General features: G+C 43.4%; 1 protein-coding gene across 6 annotated transcripts in view; it reads left to right on the top strand.

The window, feature by feature from the left end:
* The window catches only part of LOC119953122 (nuclear distribution protein nudE-like 1), a 65676-nt gene that overhangs the window by 10407 nt on the left and 31927 nt on the right, over nt 1-23342 (top strand). For 3 of the 6 annotated variants that reach the window (XM_038776995.1, XM_038777000.1, XM_038776999.1), the window contains exon 2: nt 11195-11292. In XM_038776995.1, the coding sequence (XP_038632923.1) occupies nt 11207-11292 (86 nt within the window). In that variant the 5' untranslated portion in view covers nt 11195-11206. Of the gene's footprint in view, nt 1-9710; nt 9792-11194; nt 11293-23342 lie in introns of all 6 variants that reach the window. The other 3 variants (XM_038776998.1, XM_038777001.1, XM_038776997.1) reach the window with 2 other exon arrangements.

Below are 23342 nucleotides of genomic sequence, written 5' to 3'. Positions count from 1 at the left end.
GCAGAAGTTTGGCCCAGAGAGCTCGTAGAAGGGAGGGAAATAGCAGAGAGAACTGGTCGGATTGTCTCAATCTTAGTGACAAACCCTCGTGAACTCGTACTTGTAGTGGAGGGACAGGAGGTGGGGCTAAAGACAGTTTGCAGTAGAGAAAAGAAGTTGAGATTTTCTTTGCATTTTACAGGCATCATATAGTACGTTGTGATGCATAGCTTGATTTGCTAGTAAGTGGATAAACCAGTTGTCCACCATATCCTTTAACTTCTGTGTCTCTTGTACTTAAGGAAGCACAGATGAGGACAATACTGGGGGAAAGGCTAGGGTTAGAGAGTGAGTAATTGTTTTATTGGAGATTAGCAAATCAAAGGTGAGGGTGTGGTTGAGCAAATCAGCAGCTGCAAAAATGCCATGGCAAACTGGGCTGGAGGCTAATTAGTGGGCATTTTGGAAATGTAATTGAGCGAATTGGATCATCTTGGCAGGATGGACACAGAGGGAGGTAGTGGGGGAGGGGGGGGGGGGGCGGTGAGAAAGAGAGAATGGGAATTTGCGTAGGAAGTGATCAGAGATGGTCTTGTATTTCATTGTAATGTGTGCTTCTGTAGTGCTTTATTGAAGCAGGTGAGAACAATTGATCACTATTTTCTATTTACTTTAGTGTCACTTGATTATTTGTCACAGCTGCAGAGTATGGACGAAAGGAGCACAGCTGCTCAAGATGATTTCAGTCGTTTATATTGAATAGACAACTGCAAAAATCTTGAAGCTGATTGGACATGGCACTGTGAAGATTAATATAGAGTGTAGATTAAAAAGCATTAATCGATGACCTATTTGAAATAAACATTTTGTTTTCTTCCTTTACAGCAGTGTTTTTCAAACTTTTTTCCAGGGACCCATTTTTGCCAGCCCGCCGACCTTTGTGACCCAGGCCGGCCAACCTGCGTGTCCCACCATTTTCCCTTACCTTGTTTGTTGTGGACAAAAATGGAGGAAATGGTTTTGGGTCCTTTTAGCCCCAATGGTCCCTTTTCTCCCCCAAACTTGTAAAAATAAACGGCTGCGATCGTATAAAAAAAAAGTGCGGCCAAATTTTTTTAATGTGGTCATGGCCTTTTTGCAGGCAGTTTGCAGCCGGCATAATTAAAAGCCGTCTGTTGCGACGGACGGCTCCACGACCCTCCCGCCCGCAATCCTACCGTGGGTCGCGCCCCTGAGTTTGACAATGCGTCCTTTACAGTATGTTGTGTTAATAAAAGTGCAATGTTTCAAATGCGGCTATCTGAAAACTGGACATTTTTATAAGCTGCTATGCAGAAATTTTAATTGTTAACTGGGTAAAATACCGTGCCAGCTTGTTGGCCAAGTGCTTCATTGGTGCAGACTAGTTATCAGCTTCACTGTCAGTCCTTTCTCACCCTCCAAATAGTCTGAATAATCCTTGACCCCACCCAGATCCGCCTGATCCGGCCTGGGCCACGTGACCTAACCCATCCTGCCAGTATAATATCCAAACTCCATCAACAAACCTAACTATCAAAAAAAGTGAAAGACTGGCCTCCAAACACTTGTTTTGACTGTCTGCAATTCAGAAGCTCCCCACTCCATTAAAACCAGGATACCATTTGGAGTTTCTCACTGCTATCCTGCCAAAGGTATGTTATAGTAAAATTAGCAGCAAGAACCTGGAGTGAACACGGGCATTCTCAGTGATCTGGTAGCACCTGAAGATAGGGTAAAACAATGAGCTCACTACACCCAACCTGAAATGCCCGATTGGAAAACCGGCAGCAACTCGGTCCAGAGGTTGCTGGTGTCGAAGTACCCTACTTGTGGTAAATTAATAAGTTAGTTTAGAAGTGATTTATGTATGGTCGATCCTTTAAATAAAGCATGACCAACTAAGACTTATATAAATCTACAAATTCAGAGCAAAATGTATCTCCCATAGATGCATTATATTTGGCAGTTTGCTTTTACCTGATCACAATACCGTTAGCAGAGCTGGCGAGAAAAATTAAATGGTATAATTGGAGGTAGTCTTCTGATTTCTTTTTCTTCTATTGAAGCAAGTGCTTGTAGTTACATAATGCCTTTCATATCCTCAGGATATCCCAAGAGTTTTTAAGACAACAAAGTATGTTTGAAATGTCGCGCTGTAATATAAGTAAACACTGCAGCTAAATTGCTTAAAGTCCTTCGAACAGCAGTGAATCGAAGGACAAATATTGGCCGAGAAACTTGGAAAGCTCCCTGCCCATCTTCAGTTAGTGCCATGTGATCATTCTCGAGTATCAGACTCGATTATGTTACGGGGTGGGATTCTCCGACCCCCTGCCGGGTGGGAGAATTGCTGCGGCGCCGTGCGAATTGCGCCACGTCGCTGCGACGTCGGGGACACGATCCTCCCACCCCTGTGAAAACGGCCGCGCACGAATGGCGTATGGAGAATTGCTGCAAAAGGCCGTATCGGCGATTCTCCGGCCTGAATGGGCCGAGCCGCCGTCCGAAAAAATCCAAGTACCACCAGTGCCATTCTAACATGCTCTGGGCCGGTGGGACCTTGGGGTTGAAGGGTTCGGGGGCGGCCTGTGGGAGGAGGGGGGGGGGGGGGGGGGGGAGGGGTTGAGGGATCCAATTCCGGGGAGGCCCTCTGTAGTGTCTTGGCCTGCGATCGGGGCCCACCAATCGGCAAGCCAGCCTCTCTGGTTGCGGACCTCTTTTCTGCTGCGCGGGCCCCTGTATCCCTGCGCCATTTGGCGTTGGGGCAGGCACGGGGATGACAGCCAATGCGCATGCGCTAGTTGGCGGCGGCCCAACTGCGCTGCGCCGCGTCGTTTATGTGGTGCCGGATCTCCGAGGCCGTGCTTCCCGCCACGCCTCTACTAGCCCCCTTGTCGGACGGAGAATGCCGTCTTGGAACGGGCGCCAGCAGCGAGGTAAAACCCGCACGTTTTCCCGCCGGCGCCTGCACTCTGTCGCTGGAGCAGAGAATCGTAGCCACTCTCTCTGCAGTAGGCTTTGTCTTTCTGACCGAAACGAGAATGTATGACATAGAGCCAAGATCGTACTTTGTCAATCCTCCTATGCCCTCTTTCCAACCAAAGGGATTAACGGATGATGGTGTCAATGTATATTTTGTTTAATTATGTGAGGACGGTAAACTGATCATTCTTGATAATATTTTCCATTTTAACAAATTGAACGTGAACCAATTTAGCAGAATGAAACCTGGACACCAAGGAGAGATTACATTGAGTTGTATTCCCTGGGATTTGGAAGAGTAAGGGATGGTTTGATCAAAGTTTTTAAGATGGTATGGAGCAGAGATAGAGTCAGTAGAAACTCACTCTAGTTGGGAATCTTGTACTAGAAGGCACAGCATTAAGGAGTAATGTTAGAAAATACATGTGCATGCACACAAATACAGTGGAAGAGATTGCAACTCTGCTCCAAATGGCAATCCATACATGGCAAGTTGCTGATATTAAATCCAAGATTGATAGATTTTTGTTCACCAATAGTATTAAGGGATACGGGGCAAAAAAACAGATCTATGGAGTTTGATCATAGATCAACCACGATCTCACTGGGTGGCACAGTGGTTAGCGCCAGGGTCCCCGGTTCGATTCCCCGCTGGGTCACTGTCTGTGCGGGGTCTGCACATTCTCCGGATGCTTCGGTTTCCTCCCCAGTCCAAAGACTTGCAGGTTAGGTGGATTGACCATGCTAAATTGCCCTTCGTGTCCAAAAAGGTTAGATGGAGTTATTGAGTTCGGGGGATAGGGTAGAAGTGAGGACTTAAGTGGGCACTCGAAGAATTGGGAACTCAAAATTTTTTTTTGGGGGGGAAAGCACGATCTCACTGGATGGTGTTTGAGAGTTAAGGAGTTGAAGGATCTACTTATGTTCTTATGACAGTCATTTCATACATATTTAGCAATCAGTTCTTACTGAGCAATAGCCTAAAACACACTGTCCTGTTTTACTGAACATAAGACTTTAATGGTGTTGTATTAAAACTTTACTGTACATATCAAGATTTACTTTTACTATTATTGAAAGTTTATAATGTAACTCACAGTATTGTACTTTTTATAGAATCTCAAATTATACAGAACAGAACTCCATTTAGCCCATCTAGCCTGTTGACTCTTTGGTGGAGCTGTTCAATATATATTCAAATTAGGATGGGGCGTTACTTGGCAGGACGTTAGGTGACATTCCCAACCTCTGCTTTACAGTGCACCAGGGCAGAGAGTGTGAAATATTTAAGGTGGTGGGTGCGGTGCATATCAAGTGGGAACTTTTGTCGTGGATGGTGTTGAAATCTCATATATTGGTCCAGGCAAGTGGAGAGTGTTCCTGCCTTGTGCCTTGTAGATAGTGGAAAGGCATTGGGGAGTCAGGAAGTGAGGTAGTCATCGACCTCTTACCTGCCATTGTAGCCACAGTATTTATGTGGCTGGTCAAGTTAAGGCTCTGCTGATGGTGACCCCCCCCCCAAAGGGTCATCAAAGAACTAATTAAAACCATTTGCATTATAAAAGTAGCATACTGCTGATGCTGGATATCTGAACTAAAAACAGAAAATGCTGGAAATACTCAGGAGATCTGGCAGTAACTGTGGTGAGAGAAACAGAGTTCTAGTTTTGGGACAATGACCGTTCATCAGAACTGGGGAAAGTAATTGGGCACAGTACATCTCTAACTTTCCCCAGTTTTGATGAAGGGTCATTGACCTGAAATGTTAACCATGATGCTAATATTGTTAGCTTGAAATGAAAGCTGTGGTTCTTTTGGATCCAGCAATGAGAAAATCATCTTGATGATTTCATACGTAATTGCAATGAACTAGACATTTAATCTTTCATGTCCATTTTAACAAGTGTGAATTAGGGCAATCAGCACCCTGCCTGTACAAGCTTTACTCTGTTGTAATCCGTTCAATTATAGTTTAAGTATAGAGGGTTTTGACATAACCGTTAAGTTGGTTGCACTAGAATGAGGGTATACAATTTCATATTGGTTATGATTTTATTTACATTAAACACGGATTACGAATTGAGCAAGTCACTTGAATTGTTCAATGTATTGCACCTGAGGATTAGAACTGTAGGATAGGATAAATGCATAGCAATCGAGCATGCTCTCATTACAATTTCAGTTAAACTGCTAAAAAGAGTTTGTTGTATAGAGTGAAACCAGGCAAATTATGTGAGCAAATTGTGAATGCATTACATGCGAGCAAACGATGACAATGAGATGGCGCAGCCTGATAAAATCTGACTTGACAAGAATGTTGCACAGCTTGGAAAGCTGACGTTGTGAATTTATTTAACAAAATGATGGTGAAGAAAGAAGATGCAGCATCACAGACTTTCCTCCCTTGGCGTCAATCCAGATGGTCAGATGATGTGTACTTCTCTCTACCAGACATAGAATGATGACATCAACAGCCAAGATCTCATCACCTGACCTTCTAATTTATCCTCCACAGCACTGAAACCCTCAATAAATACATCAACAAATCATGTACAAATGTTGAAGTATATGAAGCTTGAAAACACCAAATCCCTAGTTAGTATATAATAATTCGGAATGCACTTTCCCATGAGGCACGTTTTCCCTCCTTTTTTTATTTTTCTCTGAGTGGAGGGTAGGGTTTGTGGTGGCACAGCAATGGAACATATGAATTTACTCTTTTTAACTTCTAACTCATGCTGGCAGTAATTAAAAACTATAAATAATGGCATGGGCGTTCCCCTTCTCTGTCTCCAATTCTCAGCCTATTCACAGTAATGAATCCCACAGCACTTGCTGGCTGGCGAGCACAGAAGCAAAAACAATGACCAGCGTCCTTCAATGCAGTTTTGTCAACTCTTATCATGTTACATTTTTCAGTTTATTGTGCAATCTGCTTTTATACCGTGGCATGTTCTTAGTTGCTTCTGTTTGTGACTTTTAAGAATAGTTAATAACAGCTGCCACTCACCAAAAACCTCTTCCTGCCAATTTAATGATAAATTGGTGTTATATACTAAATACTAAGTACTAGATAGGATCAGAATAGAGAATAAAGTTAAAACAGAATTAAAGGCACTCCATCTGGATGCACATAGCATTTGTAAAAATGTTGATGATTTGAATGGAAAAATTGAGGTAAATGGGTATGATTTAATTGCCTTTACGGGGATTTGGCTGCAAGGTGACCAAGATTGGGAGATTAATATCCAAGGATATGCAGCATTTGAGAATGATAAGAGAAAAGGAGGTGGGGTAGCACTCTTGAAAGGCGAGATCAGTACATTGGTAAGTGACGATGTTCAATTGAATGATCAACTTGTCGAATCAGTTTGGGTGGAGCTGAGAAACAACAAGGAGAACAAACATTGGTGGGAGTTCTTTATCGGCCATCAAACTGCAGTGATAATAAGCGTGCTTTAAATTGGAAAATTAGATATGCATGTAGCATGGTAATACCATAATAATGGGTGACTTCAATTTACACACAGACTGGGTTAACCAAATCAGCATTAATTCCTGAAGTATATATGAGATGGGCTTCTGGAGTGGTATTCTGAGCCAACTAGGAATTGGGATATTTTGGATTTAATGTTGTGAAATGAGAAAAGCTCATTACTAACCTTGCTGTAAATAAGCCTTTGGGAAATAGTTACCATAATATGACAGAATTTCCTGTTAACTTTGGATGTGATCTAGTCCATTCTGAAACTAGAGTCTTAAATCTGAAGAAAGGAAATTGTGAAGGTTTGACTATGGTGGATTGGGAAAATACGCTAAAAGATTTGACGGTAACCAGATAATGGCTAGGGATGGTACGGAGGCACAGTGGCCAGCACTTCTACCTCACAGTGCCAGGGACCAGGTTTGATTCCCACCGTGGGTGATTGGAGTTGCACATTCTCCCTGTGTATGCGTGGGTTTATCCGGGTGCTCCAGTTTCATCCCAAAGATGTGCAGGTTGGGTGGATTAGCCATTCTAGATTGCCCTTTAGTGTGCAAAAGATTAGATGTGAATACTGTACTGGGTTAGGGTGGGGGCATAGGCCTCGGTAGGGTGCTCTTTCGGGGGGACAGTGCAGATGTGATTGGCCAAATGGCCTACTGCACTGAAGTGATTCTATTCTATTTAAAGCATTACAACACGGTGTGGGAAGGCACCTGTGGAATGGAAAGTAGCAAATCTTACCCCACTATTTAAGAAGAGGGGAAGATGGAGAATGGAGAGCTAAAAACCTGTTAGTTTGACATCAATAGTAAGGAAAATGTTAGAATCTACTATAAAGGATGTGATAACTAGACATTTAGAAAGGAAAGGTAAAATGGGGCAGAGTTGACATGGATTTATGAAACGTAAATTATGTTTGACAAACTTGCTGGGAGTTTTTTGAGGATGTTACTTGTATCATCGATGAAGGAAAACCATTTGGATTTTCAGAAGGCTTTTGATAAGGTTTCACACAGGCGATTAGTGAATAACATTAGAGCACATGGGGAAACGTGCTAATATGGATTGAGAATTAGTTATCTGACAAAGCCAAAAGTAGAAATAAACGGATCTTTAGGCAGCACCTTCCAAACAGATGACCACTACTCTCTAGAAGGAGAAGGCCACCTGGAGGTTCCCCTCCAAGTCACTCACCATCACAACTTGGAAATATACTGCCGTTCCTTCTCTGTTGCTGGGCCAATATCCTTGAGCACCCGAACAGCACTGTGAGTGTACCTACACCACGTCGATTGCAGCGGTTCAAGAAGGCAGCTCACCACCACATCCTCGTTGAATTAGGGATGGGCAATAAATGCTGGCATAGCCAGCAATGCCCACATCATATGAATGAATTTTTAAAATTCACAGCATGGCAGACTGTTACGAATGGGATACCGTTGGGATCAGGCTGGGTCTACAGCTGTTAACAATCTATACAAATGATTTGGATGTGGGGACCAGTTGTAAAATTTCCAAATTTGCTGATGACAAACTGGATGGAAAAATAAATTGAGTCGGATGCAAGGAAGTTTCAAGAGGACTTGGACAAGTGAAGTGAATGGGCTGGAACATGGTAGAAAGTTATTCACTTTGTTAGAATAAACAAGGCAGAGTATTTCTCAAGTGAGAGGTTGGGAAGTGCGGATGTCCAAAGGAATGTGGGTGTCCTTGTTCATAAGTCACTGAACGCGAGCATACAGGTACAGCAAGCAATTAGGAAGGCAAATAGTATGTTGACCTTCATTGTGAGGGGGTTTGTGTCCAGGAGTGAGGATATCTTACTGCAGTTATATAGAGCCTTGGAGTACTGTGCACAGTTTTGTCCCCTTATCCAAGGATGGATATACTTGCCATAGAAGGAGTGCAACAGGTGTTCACTAGATTTATCAATGGGATGGGAGGATTGTCTTATGAGGAGAGATTGAGGAGACTGGGTCTCTATTCCCCAGGGTTTAGAAGAATGAGGGATGACCTCATTGAAACTTTAAAAATTCTCACAGAGCGTGATAGGATAGATTTATATCAGATGTTTCCCCTGGCTGCTGAGTCTAAAACAAGGTGGTCTAATCTCAGGAGGAGTAGTCCATTTAAGACTCGGGTGAGGCAGAACTTCTTCACTCAGAATGTGGTGAAGGTTTGGAATTCTCCACCCAAAATGGCTGTGGAAGCTCAACCATTGAGTGTGTTCAAGAAAGAAATCAATAATTTCTGAAGACGAATGGCATCAAGGGATATGCAGATTGTGTGGGAAAGTGGCATTGAGGTAGTTGATCAGCCATGATTGAATTAAATGGTGGAACAGGATTGATGGGCCGAATAGCCTACTCTTGTCCTGGGGAGAGGCTGGAATGAAGACCGTATCACCATTGTGCTTAGTTGCAGGAAATTCTGGCTCCTCGGCATTTTGGATGTCATAGAAGTAGTCTCACACCACAGGTGTGCTGGTGTGGCTAAGAGAAATAGTGATGAGTTGGGTATCATCAGTTTGCATATGGTAGCTGCCCCCATGACCAAATTGCTGCATTTGGAGGAGAAGGTTCATAGAGTCTAGGGAGATTGTGTGGGTTACTATTGATTCTGTGGGAGACATGAAGAGATGTTATTGCTGTACTAAATGGTTGTTCTAGAAAGTGACAACTTCTGCCCTGTTCGATGTTTATTCGCCAGTTAGAATCAAGCTGAATTAGAAGTTCAATTGCTGAAATTAACTTTTGTCCGATATTGGACTACATGATGTACCTAATGTATCAAGTTTTTGGAATAAGATCATTTATGGCATTTGGTTTATTTTTGGTTAAACTGCTAATGTCGTCTTGGCAATATTCTCTCCTCTGATACAATATTTGTAGTTTCAAACCCGTCTCCAGAACTTGGACATATGAATTAGACCCACATTGGCATGCTTATAAAAAACCTTCAGTCTATTCTACTTTACATTCTCTGACATCACAAAAATGGTTTATCAGGGCACTATCACATTGCAGTTTCTGGGAGTTTACAGTGCACAAATTGGCTGCCACATTGCCTACATTACAACAATGACTACTACACTTTCAATATGTTTTGGCTGTAAGGTGCTTTGATCATGAAAGATGCCATATGAATGTGAGTCTTAAATTGCAGGGTTTTCTGAACTTTCTCACTTTATGAACGTGGTAATATATTACCAACTTGGAGTGACATTTTCACCTTTGTTCAGCAGCATTTGGGGAATGGAGTTAACAAAGACACTGAAATTTGGTCAGAATTTGTCATTAAAGCTGGGGAATCAAGATATAAGGTAGGAATGTTAAACAGTGACTATTTAAATTTATTAGGAAAACGATGTTACTCCAATTAAAAATGAAGTCTCACACAGCATTTCTTCCACCCTTTTGTGCATTACTTAGTTTTTATCACTGTGAAAAAGCTGATCTAAAACCACAGTATGCCACATTAATGGCGGGGGAGGGGTTGGTTAGCTCAGTTGGTTGTACAGCTGGTTTGTGATGCAGAGCAACGCCAACAGCGTGGGTTCAATTTTTGTACCAGCTGAGGTTATTTATGAAGGCCCGCCTTCTCAACCTTGCCCCTCAAGTTAAATTGGCACCAATCAGCGCTCTCTCAAAACGGGGAAGCAGCATACAGTCCTCATTAAAAGACTGATTTATCCAAGCTTGGTGACTTGATTTGATTTTGTAACCTTTTGAAGAGCAGTTGAATATACAAAGGAGGTTCTTGCTGCATTTTGAGAGTCTGGGCTTTTCCATGTGCAACTTGTCCATGTGTAACAACTTGAACTTTTATTCAGATCCCTATCTTGCAGCATATACAAACTCTTTTGTCTTTGTTTCATGATCCGCTGTAAGTCATTGGCTAATTGAAATGTGTTGCTGCATAAATAGTGTTCCAAAATCCTACTGGTTTGAAACCAATTGATAATACTGGATTTTATTTGTGTAATTTTCAAGTTAACTTGTGCATTTACAAAATTATATTCCTTCCAAAACTAGTTTTATCCAATCTGATGCTAGGATCTTGTGTGCCTGCCTGGGTTCAAGCACCTTTGGAAGTGGAACCATTTTTCAGGGGGTCGGGGTGGGAATGTGACCGTTCTCAAAAGTAATAAAGTCATTTAAGTTCCACTTTTGAAAATATAAAAATATTTTAAATCTGCCAGTGGAATCAAACCCGTGACACAATGTCAGTTTCATATTTGATCAGCGCTACTACATTGAATAACATTACCTGGCAACTTATGCTGATGTGAGCGTGTCGACTTTGGTGAAGCAAAGGATGTGTTCTTAGAAGTGTGGTGTCAAACTGAACCGATACAGTTTTGATTTTTAAGTATTAATGCATGGTAAGCAATATTGCAGCAGCAAAAATGACCTAGGAAAATACCTGAGTTAATAATACCCCAAAGGAAGGCAAAATTTTATTTTAAATTTTAAGTGTTTTTGCAAGAGCCAAGGTTCCGTCCACTAAAGGTGGATACGGCATTGCTCTATATGCTAACTGCTGAATGTAGTGATGTCTATTATTGTTAAAGATTTCCGAATCTTGAGAATAAAATCTTTCCTTGAGTTTGACTTTATTGTTAGCTTTTTCTGGTTAATGCCGTGTGAGCTGTTGCTCTCTTAATCTTTGCACTAGAAACTACTTAAGCTGTTATTAATAATTATGTCATCTTGCCCTTTTTAGGTCCATTTCATCATGGATAGTGAGGAAAGCCCAGAACCAGCAGTTGCAGAAGAAAAAGTTGTGTATTGGAAAGAACTGGCTCTGAAATATAAGAAAAGGTTGGTGCTGTTTGCATGTATTAGATTTCATCTAATTTTATATCTGCCTTGATTGTTGCACTGTACAGTGAAATGATGCTTCTTGCCTGGCTTGTAACTTCTCAAGTGCACAATAGGTAAGCAGTGGTGCATCTTTTGTGCAGAATTGGCTGTTTTCAGGACTCTCTTAACTGTTCCAGAGACTTAAAATGTCTCATTCAGTACTTTAGCAACAATTACTGAGGAAAAGAACTTTATAGGCTCTGTGACCAAAACAATTGATTGCTATTAGTGAAAGTGTTATATGGAGACAGTGGTCCATTTTTACTGAATTTAGTATTATATTGCCTCTAGGTTAATTATGCTCATCAGCCTGTTTTTGAGAAAGGAAATTTGTTGACTTTGGTTTGGTGTTTTCTTTTAATATCTAGATATTTTTCTGACCATCATTTTGACACTCTACATTGGGGGTTCAGTGGAGGTTCACTAAATTGATCCTGGATGGAGCAGGTTGTCTTATGAGGATAGGTTGGAAAGGCTGGACTTATTTCCACTAGAGTTTAGAAAAATGAGGGGTGACTTGATTGAAGTATATGAGATCCTGAATGGTTTTGGCAAGAGGACAGTGAAAGGGTGTTTCCTCTTGTGGATTAATCATGAATGGGGGGAACTGTTTTAACATTAGACGTTGCCCTTATTAGACAGATGAAAGGAATCTTTTGTCTGAGGGTTGTGCAACGTTGGAACTCTTGTCTCAGAAGGTGGTGGAAGTGAGATCACTGCGCAATAAAGGTGGAAAGATTCTTGTTGAGCATGAAAATCAAAGATTCACATGGACAGATGGGAATATGGAACTCAACACTAACAGATCAGCCATGATCTTATTGAATGGTGGAGAAGGCTCCAGGGGCCGAATGCCCTACTTCTATTGTATGATTGCCTACTGTTTTATTATTCCCCCACATTCACCACTAACAGTTGATATTGAATCAAGGAAGGAAAGTGTTTGCACATGTAAGACCATAAGACATAGGAACAGAATTGGGCCACTTGGCCCATCGAGTCTGCTCCGCCATTCAATCATGGCTGATATTTTTCTCATCCCCATTCTGCCTTCTCCCTATAACCCCTGATCCCCTTATTACTCAAGGACCTATCTATCTCAGTCTTAAAGATACTCGGTGAATTGGCCTCCACAACCTTCTGCGGCAAAGAGTTCCACAGATTCACCACCCTCTGGCTGAAGAAATTCATCCTCATCTCTGTTTTAAAGGATCGTCCCTTTAGTCTGACATTGTGTCCTCTGCTTCTAGTTTTTCCTACAAGTGGAAACATTCTCTCCATGTCCACTCTATCCTGGCCCCGCAGTATCCTGTAAGTTTCAATAAGATATTCCCCCCCCCCCATCCTTCTAAACGTGTGTGTGTGTTCATTCAGGTTTATGCATATGCTTAGTGTATCTGTGTGGAGATACTGAAGGCATAAATGGGTGATTCCATACTTTGGTATGCATGTGTATTCCTAAGTGTGTATCTGGTTTATGATTTTCCTAAAGTCTCCATATCCCAGGGAAAATAAATATCAAAATGTAATATAATTTATAGGTTTCTAATTTCCGTGTCTACAGTAGTCCATTGTTAAACCACATTTGCAGCAGACATCAGCTTTGAGCCACATCTGTGCAGTTTGTTTGGGTAGGTGGAAAACACTTTTAGGGATGGTTCAAATCTGGTTGGCTGATTTACAGAGTGTGGCATGATTTGGCCTAGGACTGAAAACTAGATAGTAATCAAGGTTGAAGGAAAAGAGTTGGGATACCAATTGGGAGACCTGGAGTTGCACGTTTAAGTGAAGAGCAGGCATGTGTTTGAAATTATTATATTCATGAGAAAAATGGTAAAAAAGTGCGCAGGATCTCCATTGAAATTGCAGACTGGAAGAGTTGGAACCTTACTTCTGAGACTCGAGTCCTGCAGAGTAAGTAGGTAGAATGAGCAGCAGTCTTTGCAATCTTTACTTGGGGATTAGGTGTACGGTCACTTCCCAGCATGTTTCATCAGTAGGTGCATTGTTGCCTGTGACATCTGAAGGTGAAAGTTGAATTTTTGTATCTGGTTTACTCAGTATATTGGGGGCAATTCTCCAAGCCACACGCCGGGCCGGAGAATCGCCTCAATCTTGCCCCGACGCTGGTGCGCGATTCTCCGAGGTGCGGAGAATCGGCACCATTTGCGCTGGTGTGTTTGGCACGGCGCCGGCCACTGGAATTGGCGATGCCGCCAATTCTCCGGCCCGGATGGGTCGAGTGGCCGCACCGATACGATAGAGTCCCACCGGCGCCGTTTACCCCTGGTTACTGCCGGCGGGAACTCTGCGCGAATGGTCGGGGGGCGGTCTGTTTGGGGGGGGGGGGGGGGGGGGGAAGAGAACAGGGGGGCTCCTTCACCCGGGGTTGGGGGGGGGGGGGAGAATAGGGGGGCTCCTTCACCCGGGGTGGGGGGGGGGGGGGGGGGGCTCCGATGGGGTCTGGCTGCTCTGATTCTCTGGCACGGGGCTCAGAGAAGCGCCCCCTATGTTTTTTTAAAATTTAGAATACCAATTCTTTTTTTCCCAATTAAGGGGCAATTTAGCGTAGCCAATTCACCCACCCTGCAAATCGTTTTGAGTTGTGGGGGTGAGAGGGGATCTGATCGAGGTGTATAAAATACTAAATAGGATTGATAAAGTAAATATAGATTAAATGTTCCCCCTTGTGGGGCAATCCACAAGGTGTCACAGATATAGATTGAGAGGCGGTAGATTTAATACTGAGATGGGGAGGCACTACTTCTCAGAGGGTGGTAAATTTGTGGAACTCGCTCCCCATAGTACGGTGGAGTCTGAATCATCAAATGGTTTTAAGAGAGAGATAGATATATTTCTGATTTAAAAAAACAGGTTGAAGGGATATGGGGAACAGGGTGGGAGGTGGCTTTGAGACCAGGAAGAGATCAGCCATGATCTGACTGAATGGGGAGCAGGCTCAAAGGGTTGAATTGCCTACTTCTGCTCCTATTTCCTTTGTTCCTAACTCCACACGGCCAGTGACCCGGGACCTAACCCGGGTGCTTGGCACCGTGTGGTTACAGTGCTAGCTACTGTACTGCCTCTCTCTCCCAATACTTTTAATCATGGGGAAAAGAATTTTACTGAAATTCCTGCTTGTGTGGCTTGTAGAAGTCTTGCTTAAATTCGCAGTGTCACTGTTGAGCCTGAGGATTTCATCTCTTAATCCAATTGGTTTAGTGGTCACTGTGTCTTAAGTACCAGTTTGATTTGTTTTCCACCTGATAGTGTAAGATGTGCTATGAAATGTAGGCAAATAAAGGTTGCTAAACATCAGGTCTACTTTGACTTTTGCTCCTTCTACTTTTTAGAAATTCCCAAGTGATCGCAATTTGTGAATTTGCCCCAAGTGGTTGCAGTTAAGTGGGCTCTATAGTACGTTCAGTGACTTAGCAGTACAGAACCTGAGTATCGCTGAAAAGTATCATCTTGCACTCATCAGGACAAACGCAAGACTGTCATTTAAAACAAACACAACAATTTATGGTACAGAGGAAAAGGGCGCTGGTGGTTGGCGCGCTGACTCTGGTTGAGGAGTTGCCATGGAGTAAACATTAGGGGACTATGGGTTCCCAAGCTATTTGCTATTCAAAAAGATGCAAGGCTTGAACATATTCCTTTTCCTTGTAGAGAACAGATCCCTGCTTATGAATGGATGTCATTTCGGCAAGCCTAAATGAGCAATGTGACAAACTTGATTAATTATCTTAAACTGGTTGTTAGTGTAGCTATTAACGCCCTCCAGATTGTTCAAGTACTGCCCAGTTGCAGAATCCCATCTAACAGTAGGTGTTTTATTTTGGCTTTTGTAAGCACAGGCTGGTTGAGTACAGTCTATTGCAACCGAAGAAACATGCTGTTTGATTTGATCAGTCATTGGGACATACGCCTATTTACCTGACATCACACTGGCACTGAAATTCATGTTCAATTGTGTGGTAAGCAGAACATATTTTTGGACTAATGACAGCACCTATTTGTGGAATGTACCACTTGAGTAGGCACTGCATAGTCGCAGTGTGAAATGACTTGTTTAATCTTCAAATTTTTCAGATGCCTTTCCTTTCCAGTGTAATTTGAGATAGACCGGACACATTCCAGGCCCATGTATCAACCTTGGGCCCATTTTTGAGTTTGTGTGATACACAGCAGACAGTGACGTGGCCGCCACCTGGGAATTGGCGGGGGCGGGAATCACGCCCCGCCGATCGGCGTGCCCCCTGCGGCGATTCTCCGACCCACGATGAGCCGAAGTCCGGCCACTGAGAGGCCTCTCCCGCTGCCATCTCTGGTGGCGGCGGGTTTGGCGGTGCGAGCGGGTCCCTGGGGGGGGGGGGGGGGGGGGGGGGGGGCGGCGGTGTCCCCACGGTGGCCAGGCCCGCGATCGGGACCCACCGATCGGCTGGGCGGGCCAGTGTTGTGGGGGCACTCTTTTTCTTCCGCCGCCACCACGGCCTCCACCATGGCAGAGGCGGAAGACAACCACCCTACCGCAAATGCGCCGCCAGCTGACGCACCGGCGCATGCGAGATCCGGTGAAGGCCTTTCGGTCAGCCCCGATGCTGGCCGGCGGCCGTCAAAGGCCGTTGGTGCCGATTTTGGCCCCAGTCGGCGTGGCGCCAACCACTCCGGCGCGGGCCTAGCCCCTCAATGTGAGGGCTTAGCTCCTAAAGGTGCGGAGAATTCCGCACCTTTGGGGAGGCCTGACGCCGGAGTGGTTGGCGCCACTCCCCTACGCTGGGACCCCCCGCCCTGCCGGGTAGGGGAGAATCCCGCCCCTGATCAGGATAGCCACTGCCCCACAACTTGACTTTGGTCTCTATCCCTGCCTCAAGCTTGCAAGTTGAGCAAATGGCTGGGATTGATTTACAAGATTGCTGATATGACACAAAGGTAGGTCGGAAAGTAAGTTGTGAGGAGGACATGAGGCTACAAAAGGATATGGATAGATCAGGTGAATGGGAAAAGATCTGGCAAATGGGAGTGTAATGTGGGGAAAATGTGAGGTTGTCCATTTTGAGAGGACGAATAAAAAAAAACATATTATCTAAATGGTGAGGGATTGCAGAGCTCTGAGATGCAGAGGGATCTAGGTGTCCTTGTGGATAAATGGCAAAACATTAGTCTGCAAGTGCAGTAAATAACTAGCAAAGCTAATAGAATATTATCATAGATTGAAAGTGGAATTAAATACAGAAGTAGTGAGGTTATGCTTCAGATAGACAGGGCATTGGTGAGACCCCATCTGGAGCACTGTGTATAGTATTGGTCTCTTTATTTAAGGGAAGCTATAAATGCATTGGAAGCAGTTTACAGAAGATTTACTAGATTAGTATCTGGAATGGGTGGGTTATTTTATGAAGAAAGGCTGGACAGGTTAGGCTTGTATCTGCTGGAGTTTAGAACAATACGAGGTGACTTGATTCAAGCATCCAAGATCCTGAGGGGACTTGACAAGATGGATGTGGAAATGTTTCCTCTTGTGGGAGAATCTAAAACTAGGGACCACTGTTAAAATATAAAGGATCGCCCGTTTAAGGCAAATGAGGAAAAATAATTTCTGAGGGTTGAGACACTGGAAATTCCTTTCCTTAAAAGGGGTCTTTGAATATCTTTAAGGCAGAAGTAGATAGATTCTTAATAAGCAAAAGGGTAAAAGATTATCAGGGGTAGGCAGGAATGTCAATTTGAGGTTAAAATTAGATCAGCCTTGATATTGAATGGCGTAGCAGGCTTGAAGGGCAAGTGGCCTACGCCTGCTTCCAGTTCATAAGTCCATATATAGTGCATGGAAACATATGAATCTCAATGTGTAAATTACCCAGTTACAGTAGACTTTCAGCAGACTAGTGGAAAACCCATTAGTGGATTTCTCAGGGGATGCATAAATCTGCTCATTTCAAAAGTGAATTTGAGCATGTATGTATTCTCTAAGTATTTGAAATGTGCATGGGGTAGAAGGTTGGGACTCATTCCATCAAAAACGTGTTTCTCACAGAAACTGACACAGATGTTAGCAAATGCTGGATCTAGAGGGGATCCTGCGATTACACCATCCGTTTGGACATGCCATCGTATCATTAAAACTGAACTCTAGCCGTTTGCTCACTGCGCATAGAAGGAAAGCACTAACTCACGAATAGGCCATAGGCTGCCACTTTTGGACCTGATAAATACTCAGTCGACCACAAATTACTCTGGAAAGACAAAGTACCTCAAAACTTTAAATGGAGGTCAAGGCTGCCATTTTATGCTGCTACTGTGCAGCGCCTACTTAAGTGGTATGTTCTATTAACAGGATGATGCATCAGTCCAAAACTATGTTCACACAATTGAGCAACGTTGTGTATGAATTTTGGTGCCGATACAATGCCAGGTGTGTAGGCCGTGTGTCCCAGTTATTTGTTGATTGAATCAAACAGCATATTCCTTTGATAGTTCAAAATAGGAATTTACACTAGCAGTCCACGCTTGCAAAACCCAAACCAGAACATCTACCATGAGATGTGATTTAATGATTGGGCAATACTTGCTGAACAATCCTCAATGCACTAATAACTACACTGACAACCAATTCAGTATAGAACATAGAACAGTACAGCACAGAACAGGCCCTTCGGCCCTCAATGTTGTGCCGAGCCATGATCACCCCACTTAAACCCACGTAACCCCGTAACCCAACAATCCCCCCATTAACCTTACACTACGGGCAATTTAGCATGGCCAATCCACCTAACCCGCACATCTTTGGACTGTGGGAGGAAACCGGAGCACCCGGAGGAAACCCACGCACACACGGGGAGGACGTGCAGACTCCACACAGACAGTGACCCAGTCGGGAATCGAACCTGGGACCCTGGAGCTGTGAAGCATTGATGCTAACCACCATGCTACCGTGAGGCCCACAAAGGATGCGTCTCGCTGTATTGCACTGCTGCATCTATTCACAGGTGCTATCCCACTACTGAACAGCACGGAGGCTTTGACCTGCTCCGTTTGCGACCTGGGCCGGTTCACCCCTCTTTAACACACCTGGTGTCCCCAGGTTCCCCGAGGAACACCATGTGGACACTGATCTTAGCGTGGGCACCCGATCGGCATAGAGGACACCAGTCCAGAACTCCCGACCTCAAGCAATCCAGCAACCTCAACCTCCCAGCAGCGGGATTACAGGCGCGCGCCACAGCACCCGGTATAATCAGTCGAACTCATAATGTGGATCATTACACTTGCTGGAAGTGACATACATCATACGCAGAGACCTGTACTCTGCAAACAATAGGAATATGTTCAAACCCTGTGCAAATTAGCCAGGACCTTGGGGAGCCCATAGTCCCCTGTTGCTTTCTCCATGGCAATGTCGTGGAGAGATGTTTTTACAGTACTGAAAGAGGCCCATCATGTCTGTCCGGCCATCAAGCACCTATTTACTCTAATTCCATTTTCCAGCACTTGGTCCATAGCCTTGTATGCAATGGCATTTCAAGTGTTCATCTAAGTATTTCTTAAATATTCCCACCCTCTGGGTTAAAAATAGTCTCGGCCAATCAAAATTGACTTGCCAATCTACCAGCACACTTTTCTCTTGTTGATAGTTTGAAATTTGGCATTCTTCCGATTGTCCTGTTGAGTTCAAGGCAAAAATCTTCAGTGTCTTATCGTTTTTATTTGACAATGCACTACTGAATTTTTTTTTGATTCGTCAGATTTTTATTGAAGATGTGTCAACTGTTGAGTTTTCTAGGTTGACATTTTTGAGTATATTTGCAAGACACAAATGTGATAACTTTAGTTTGCCTAATATCCTTGTCTCAGTATTTATTTTATCTGTGAACCATACCAACCTGCATTGTTCCACAGAATAAGTACTGGCGGAGTTTGGCTTTTGATTCTATTTCTGGAAAGGTGACTGTTCTTTGTTCTGCTTACTGGCGCATGGAACCCGCTGTGATCAAATCACATGATTTGGATAGGAACTATATCAGATTTTATTTTACTGCACGTTATGTGGAAATGCTGTATTTTGTCAGTATTGAACCAAAGTGCATTTAGAAAAAATGTTCAAAATTCTAATGCTGCTTTTTCTGAATGTAAGATGTTTGCTATTAAACTGACAAAATTGTGATACAACACAATTTGCTTCCTAGAGTATCCTATTTTTAAGTAAGAGTGCCAGAAGCTCGACTGTTGCTAAGTATGGTTTGTTAAATTGTGAATGTTTCCACATCATCCGGGCTTTGACCCATTTTGTGGCTTCCTTTTATTTTGAAAGAACTCAATTAATTTGTTGCTGAAATGGTGACCAGGGTCTTGCTGCCGTTGTAATTGATATCAAGCTAATTTTACACTGAGAGACCTAGTTAATGCCTCTAAAATCTGAAACTTGGAGCTGTCAGCCCAGTTTTAGGCAGTGTGAAGTTGTTGTACCCTTAAGACCAGGTTCCAGAAAGATCTATTTTTACCCTATTGCTGTTTCTTCAGATACAATAGACCGACAGCCTCGAAATGAGTCCCACAGACGTTCAAATTAAACAGCCATAAAATGGTTACAGCACCAAAAGCGTCATTTGATTCATGGAGCCCATGTTCTGTGCGAACTCAATCCAGCTGGTCTGCAATAATACTAGAGATCCACTGTGTTGCTGAAGCATTTTTGTAGACGTGGGTCATAAGTGATTCTATTGTGTGTTCTCTTCAAGTCAACACAAACTGAAAGATAGCATAACTTGTCCCTAAGAACTTTGTAGTGTTCAATGTAAGAAGCCATTTGTGAGGTAAACAATTAGATCTTTCTATGTAGCTCTTACTCTTTGTTTATAGATCTGGCTGCTTTATTAGTGGCTGCAAAAGTGATCCATGTAACTAATTGTTGCATTTGAAGGGGTGGGTGTGTGACACAATCATAGGGCTTACACTATCAGGTCAAAATATTCCACTTCAGTGTTGTATGAAAAACATCCTGGTTCTGCCTGCAAAGTTGTCACATAATTGCTAATTAAGTTGGTTTATTTTCTAAAAATTGACAGTTAACATTATTGTCTAATTAAGCAGTTTGTCTCATGGCCCAGCTCCCACTCTACCTCTGCAGCGCCTGTGTCAAACTGCCTACTGCAGCTGCTGTATTGGTGGAAGATCCTTCAGCCATAATTTACAAAACTCTTCTCTTAAATCTAATCGCCTCACTACCTGTTTTTAAAACTTTACTCCAAATCTTTTAACTTTGCTTACAGTCATTTTTCTTGTAGCTTCTGATGCTGCTTGACATCATACCCTCTTTTAGGAACATAGCGTTTAAGTCAGGGGTGGGCAAACTATGGCCCGCGGGCCGCATGCGGCCCGCCAAAGGTCTTTATGCGGCCCACCAAGTCATTTAAAAAAAAAAAAAAATTTTTGTTTTATAATAAAAAAAATTTTTTAAAAAATTTTATTATTTTTTTTTTTAAGGTTAATGGGGGGAGGCTGTTGGGTTACTTACTGGTATAGGGTGGATACGTTGACTTGAGTAGGGTGATCATTGCTCGGCACAACGTCGAGGGCCGAAGGGCCTGTTCTGTGCTGTACTGTTCTATATGAGGCGCCCAGAATCATAACCGGGTGAAGTAATTATTTTACTTAATATACTATGCGGCCCTTTAAAATTGTGAATTTCTGAATGTGGCCCTTGCACGGAAAAGTTTGCCCACCCCTGGTTTAAGAGAAGGAGAAAGACATTCAGCTCTTCGAGCCTACTCCACCAGTAAATAAGATCAATGTTGATCTGGCTGTGCCTCCGCTCCATTTTGCTGTCTACTCCCCCCCCCCCCACCCCCCCCCCCCCCCCCCCAAACCACCCCTGGGCTCTCTTGCCTATCAAACATCTGTCTAACTGCCTCCACTGCTTTCTGTGGAAGAGAATTCCACGTACTAGCGACCCTTTGAGAAAAAGAATCTCCTCCATCTTAAATAGTAGACCTCTTTTCCTTTAACTTTGTCCCCTGTAATATTTTTGAACATTAAATGGCAATCCATGGAACCTTTTGAGTGCTAATTTATTCAACCAATGAAATTGGTCCAAGGATTTGCATTTTTGAGACCGATGCCGCCTCATTTTAATTTTAACTTAAAATCTATTCCTGCAAAGTTGTACAATGCTTCAGCTGAAGGCCATGTTTTCACCTCAAATTACCATCAAGCAAATTCCAGTTGGAAAATTTATATTATGGGTCAATTGCTGTTAAACATTATCTGGACTACTATATTTCATAACTTAGTCTGTTGTCTTTACTGCTCATTTTGAATATATTTTTACATTTTAAATTAGCATAAGGCGCAGTTCCTTATTTTCTATCCTCTTTTTGTTCAAATTGCTTGAAGTGATACATTTCTGTGGCTTTAGCTCTAATGTAGTCACATGAACCATGTGATAACATGCATCATTTATGCAATCAACTTGGGTAACATTTTGTTTAACTGATCTCAGCTAGCTAACACAGCGAAGTTCAGTTTAAGCACTAATGACAGGAGTTTTTCTTTCCCACTTCTACTGTGTATAATGAGCTTTTATGCTCCAAATTGCAGAATTTCAGAAAACTACATATGATGATTACTTGGCTCTGATGCAACTACACAGCCTGTGGCAAACAAAGTTTAATTCTGAATTGCTCATTACCTACCCCCCCACCTCCCCAACCACATGATCTCCCCTCACTGAAAATTCAAACCTCTCAACGTGATGTCGCATTGAAGTTTACAACCGCTTGTTAAAACGTGATTCAGTCAAGGAGATCCCTCTGGTGGCACAAAGGAAAGTATAGCCCACTGGGGGGAGAGACATGCCCGGGCAGTGCTGTATGGCACTTCCCCTGCAGCAGCCCCTTGGCACAGGTTGGCACTGCCATGTTGGCACAGTTTCAGGAGCAAGCTTTGTGGGAGCCCTATTTGGGGGGGGGAGGGGGAGAGCCTGTAGGTACAGTGGGGGGGGGGGGGGGGGGGGGTGGAGCCTGTAGGTACAGTAGGAGGAAGGGGGGGTGGAGAGCCTGTAAGTACAGTAGGGGGAAGGGGTTGCGGTGGGGGAGATCGTCAGCGATATTTTTTTGTTTAAAGAGGCTCAAGATCTGGAGCGAAAACTGGTCTGTGCAGCTGGAGAGCTAGAAGCTAGTTCTCAAATATGGAAAGATTCTGCTTAGTGTCAAATATATCTTTATTAATATTGCTCTTGTTAAGCCGCGTATGATGTTTTGCTTCAGCGAAGATCGTATATGAATAGATTATTGCTATGGTTTCAGAGTTTGGTGCAGAATGTTTGCACATATGTACGTTTTTAGATCTGGAAATTGGTTGACTGGTTACCAAATCTTTTTCAGAATGGTATATTGGATGAAAATGAGGGGAGTGCCAGCCAAGAGAACATGGTTCAGAATTAACCTTCCACGGATGGATGTCCTGTAGAATTTTACAGGAAATTTTCAGAGCTGTTGGGCCCGTTATTGTTGAGAACCTTGAATGACGCTAAGTAAAAGGGAACCCTTCCCCCGACGATGTCACAGGCTCTGATCTCGTTCATCCTTGAACGAGATAAGGACCCATTGCAATGTGGCTCCTACAGGCCAATATCGCTCCTTAATGTAGATGCCAAACTTGGCCAAGATCCTGGCCACCAGAATTGAGGACTGTCCCGGGAGTGATCAATGAGGATCAGACGGGGTTTGTGAAGGGCAGGCAGCTGAACAAGAATGTGCGGAGGCTCCTGATTGTGATCATGATGCCCTCGGAAGGAGGGGATGCAGAAGTGGTGGCGGCAATGGATGTGGAAAAAGCCTTCGATTGGGTGGAGTGGGAGTACCTGTGGGAATGTTAGGCAGATTTGGAGAGGAATTCATAGGGTGGGTTAAATTGCTGTATCAGGCCCCTGTAGCGAGTGTGTCGACGAACCGGTTGCGGTTGGAGTATTTTAGGCTACATCGAGGAACAAGGCAGGGGTGCCCCCT

Source organism: Scyliorhinus canicula, chromosome 18 (assembly GCF_902713615.1).
Source record: "Scyliorhinus canicula chromosome 18, sScyCan1.1, whole genome shotgun sequence".
NCBI lineage: Eukaryota > Metazoa > Chordata > Chondrichthyes > Carcharhiniformes > Scyliorhinidae > Scyliorhinus > Scyliorhinus canicula.
Note: the sequence above shows the minus strand (reverse complement) of the source record. Positions and strands in the feature narration are given on the sequence as shown.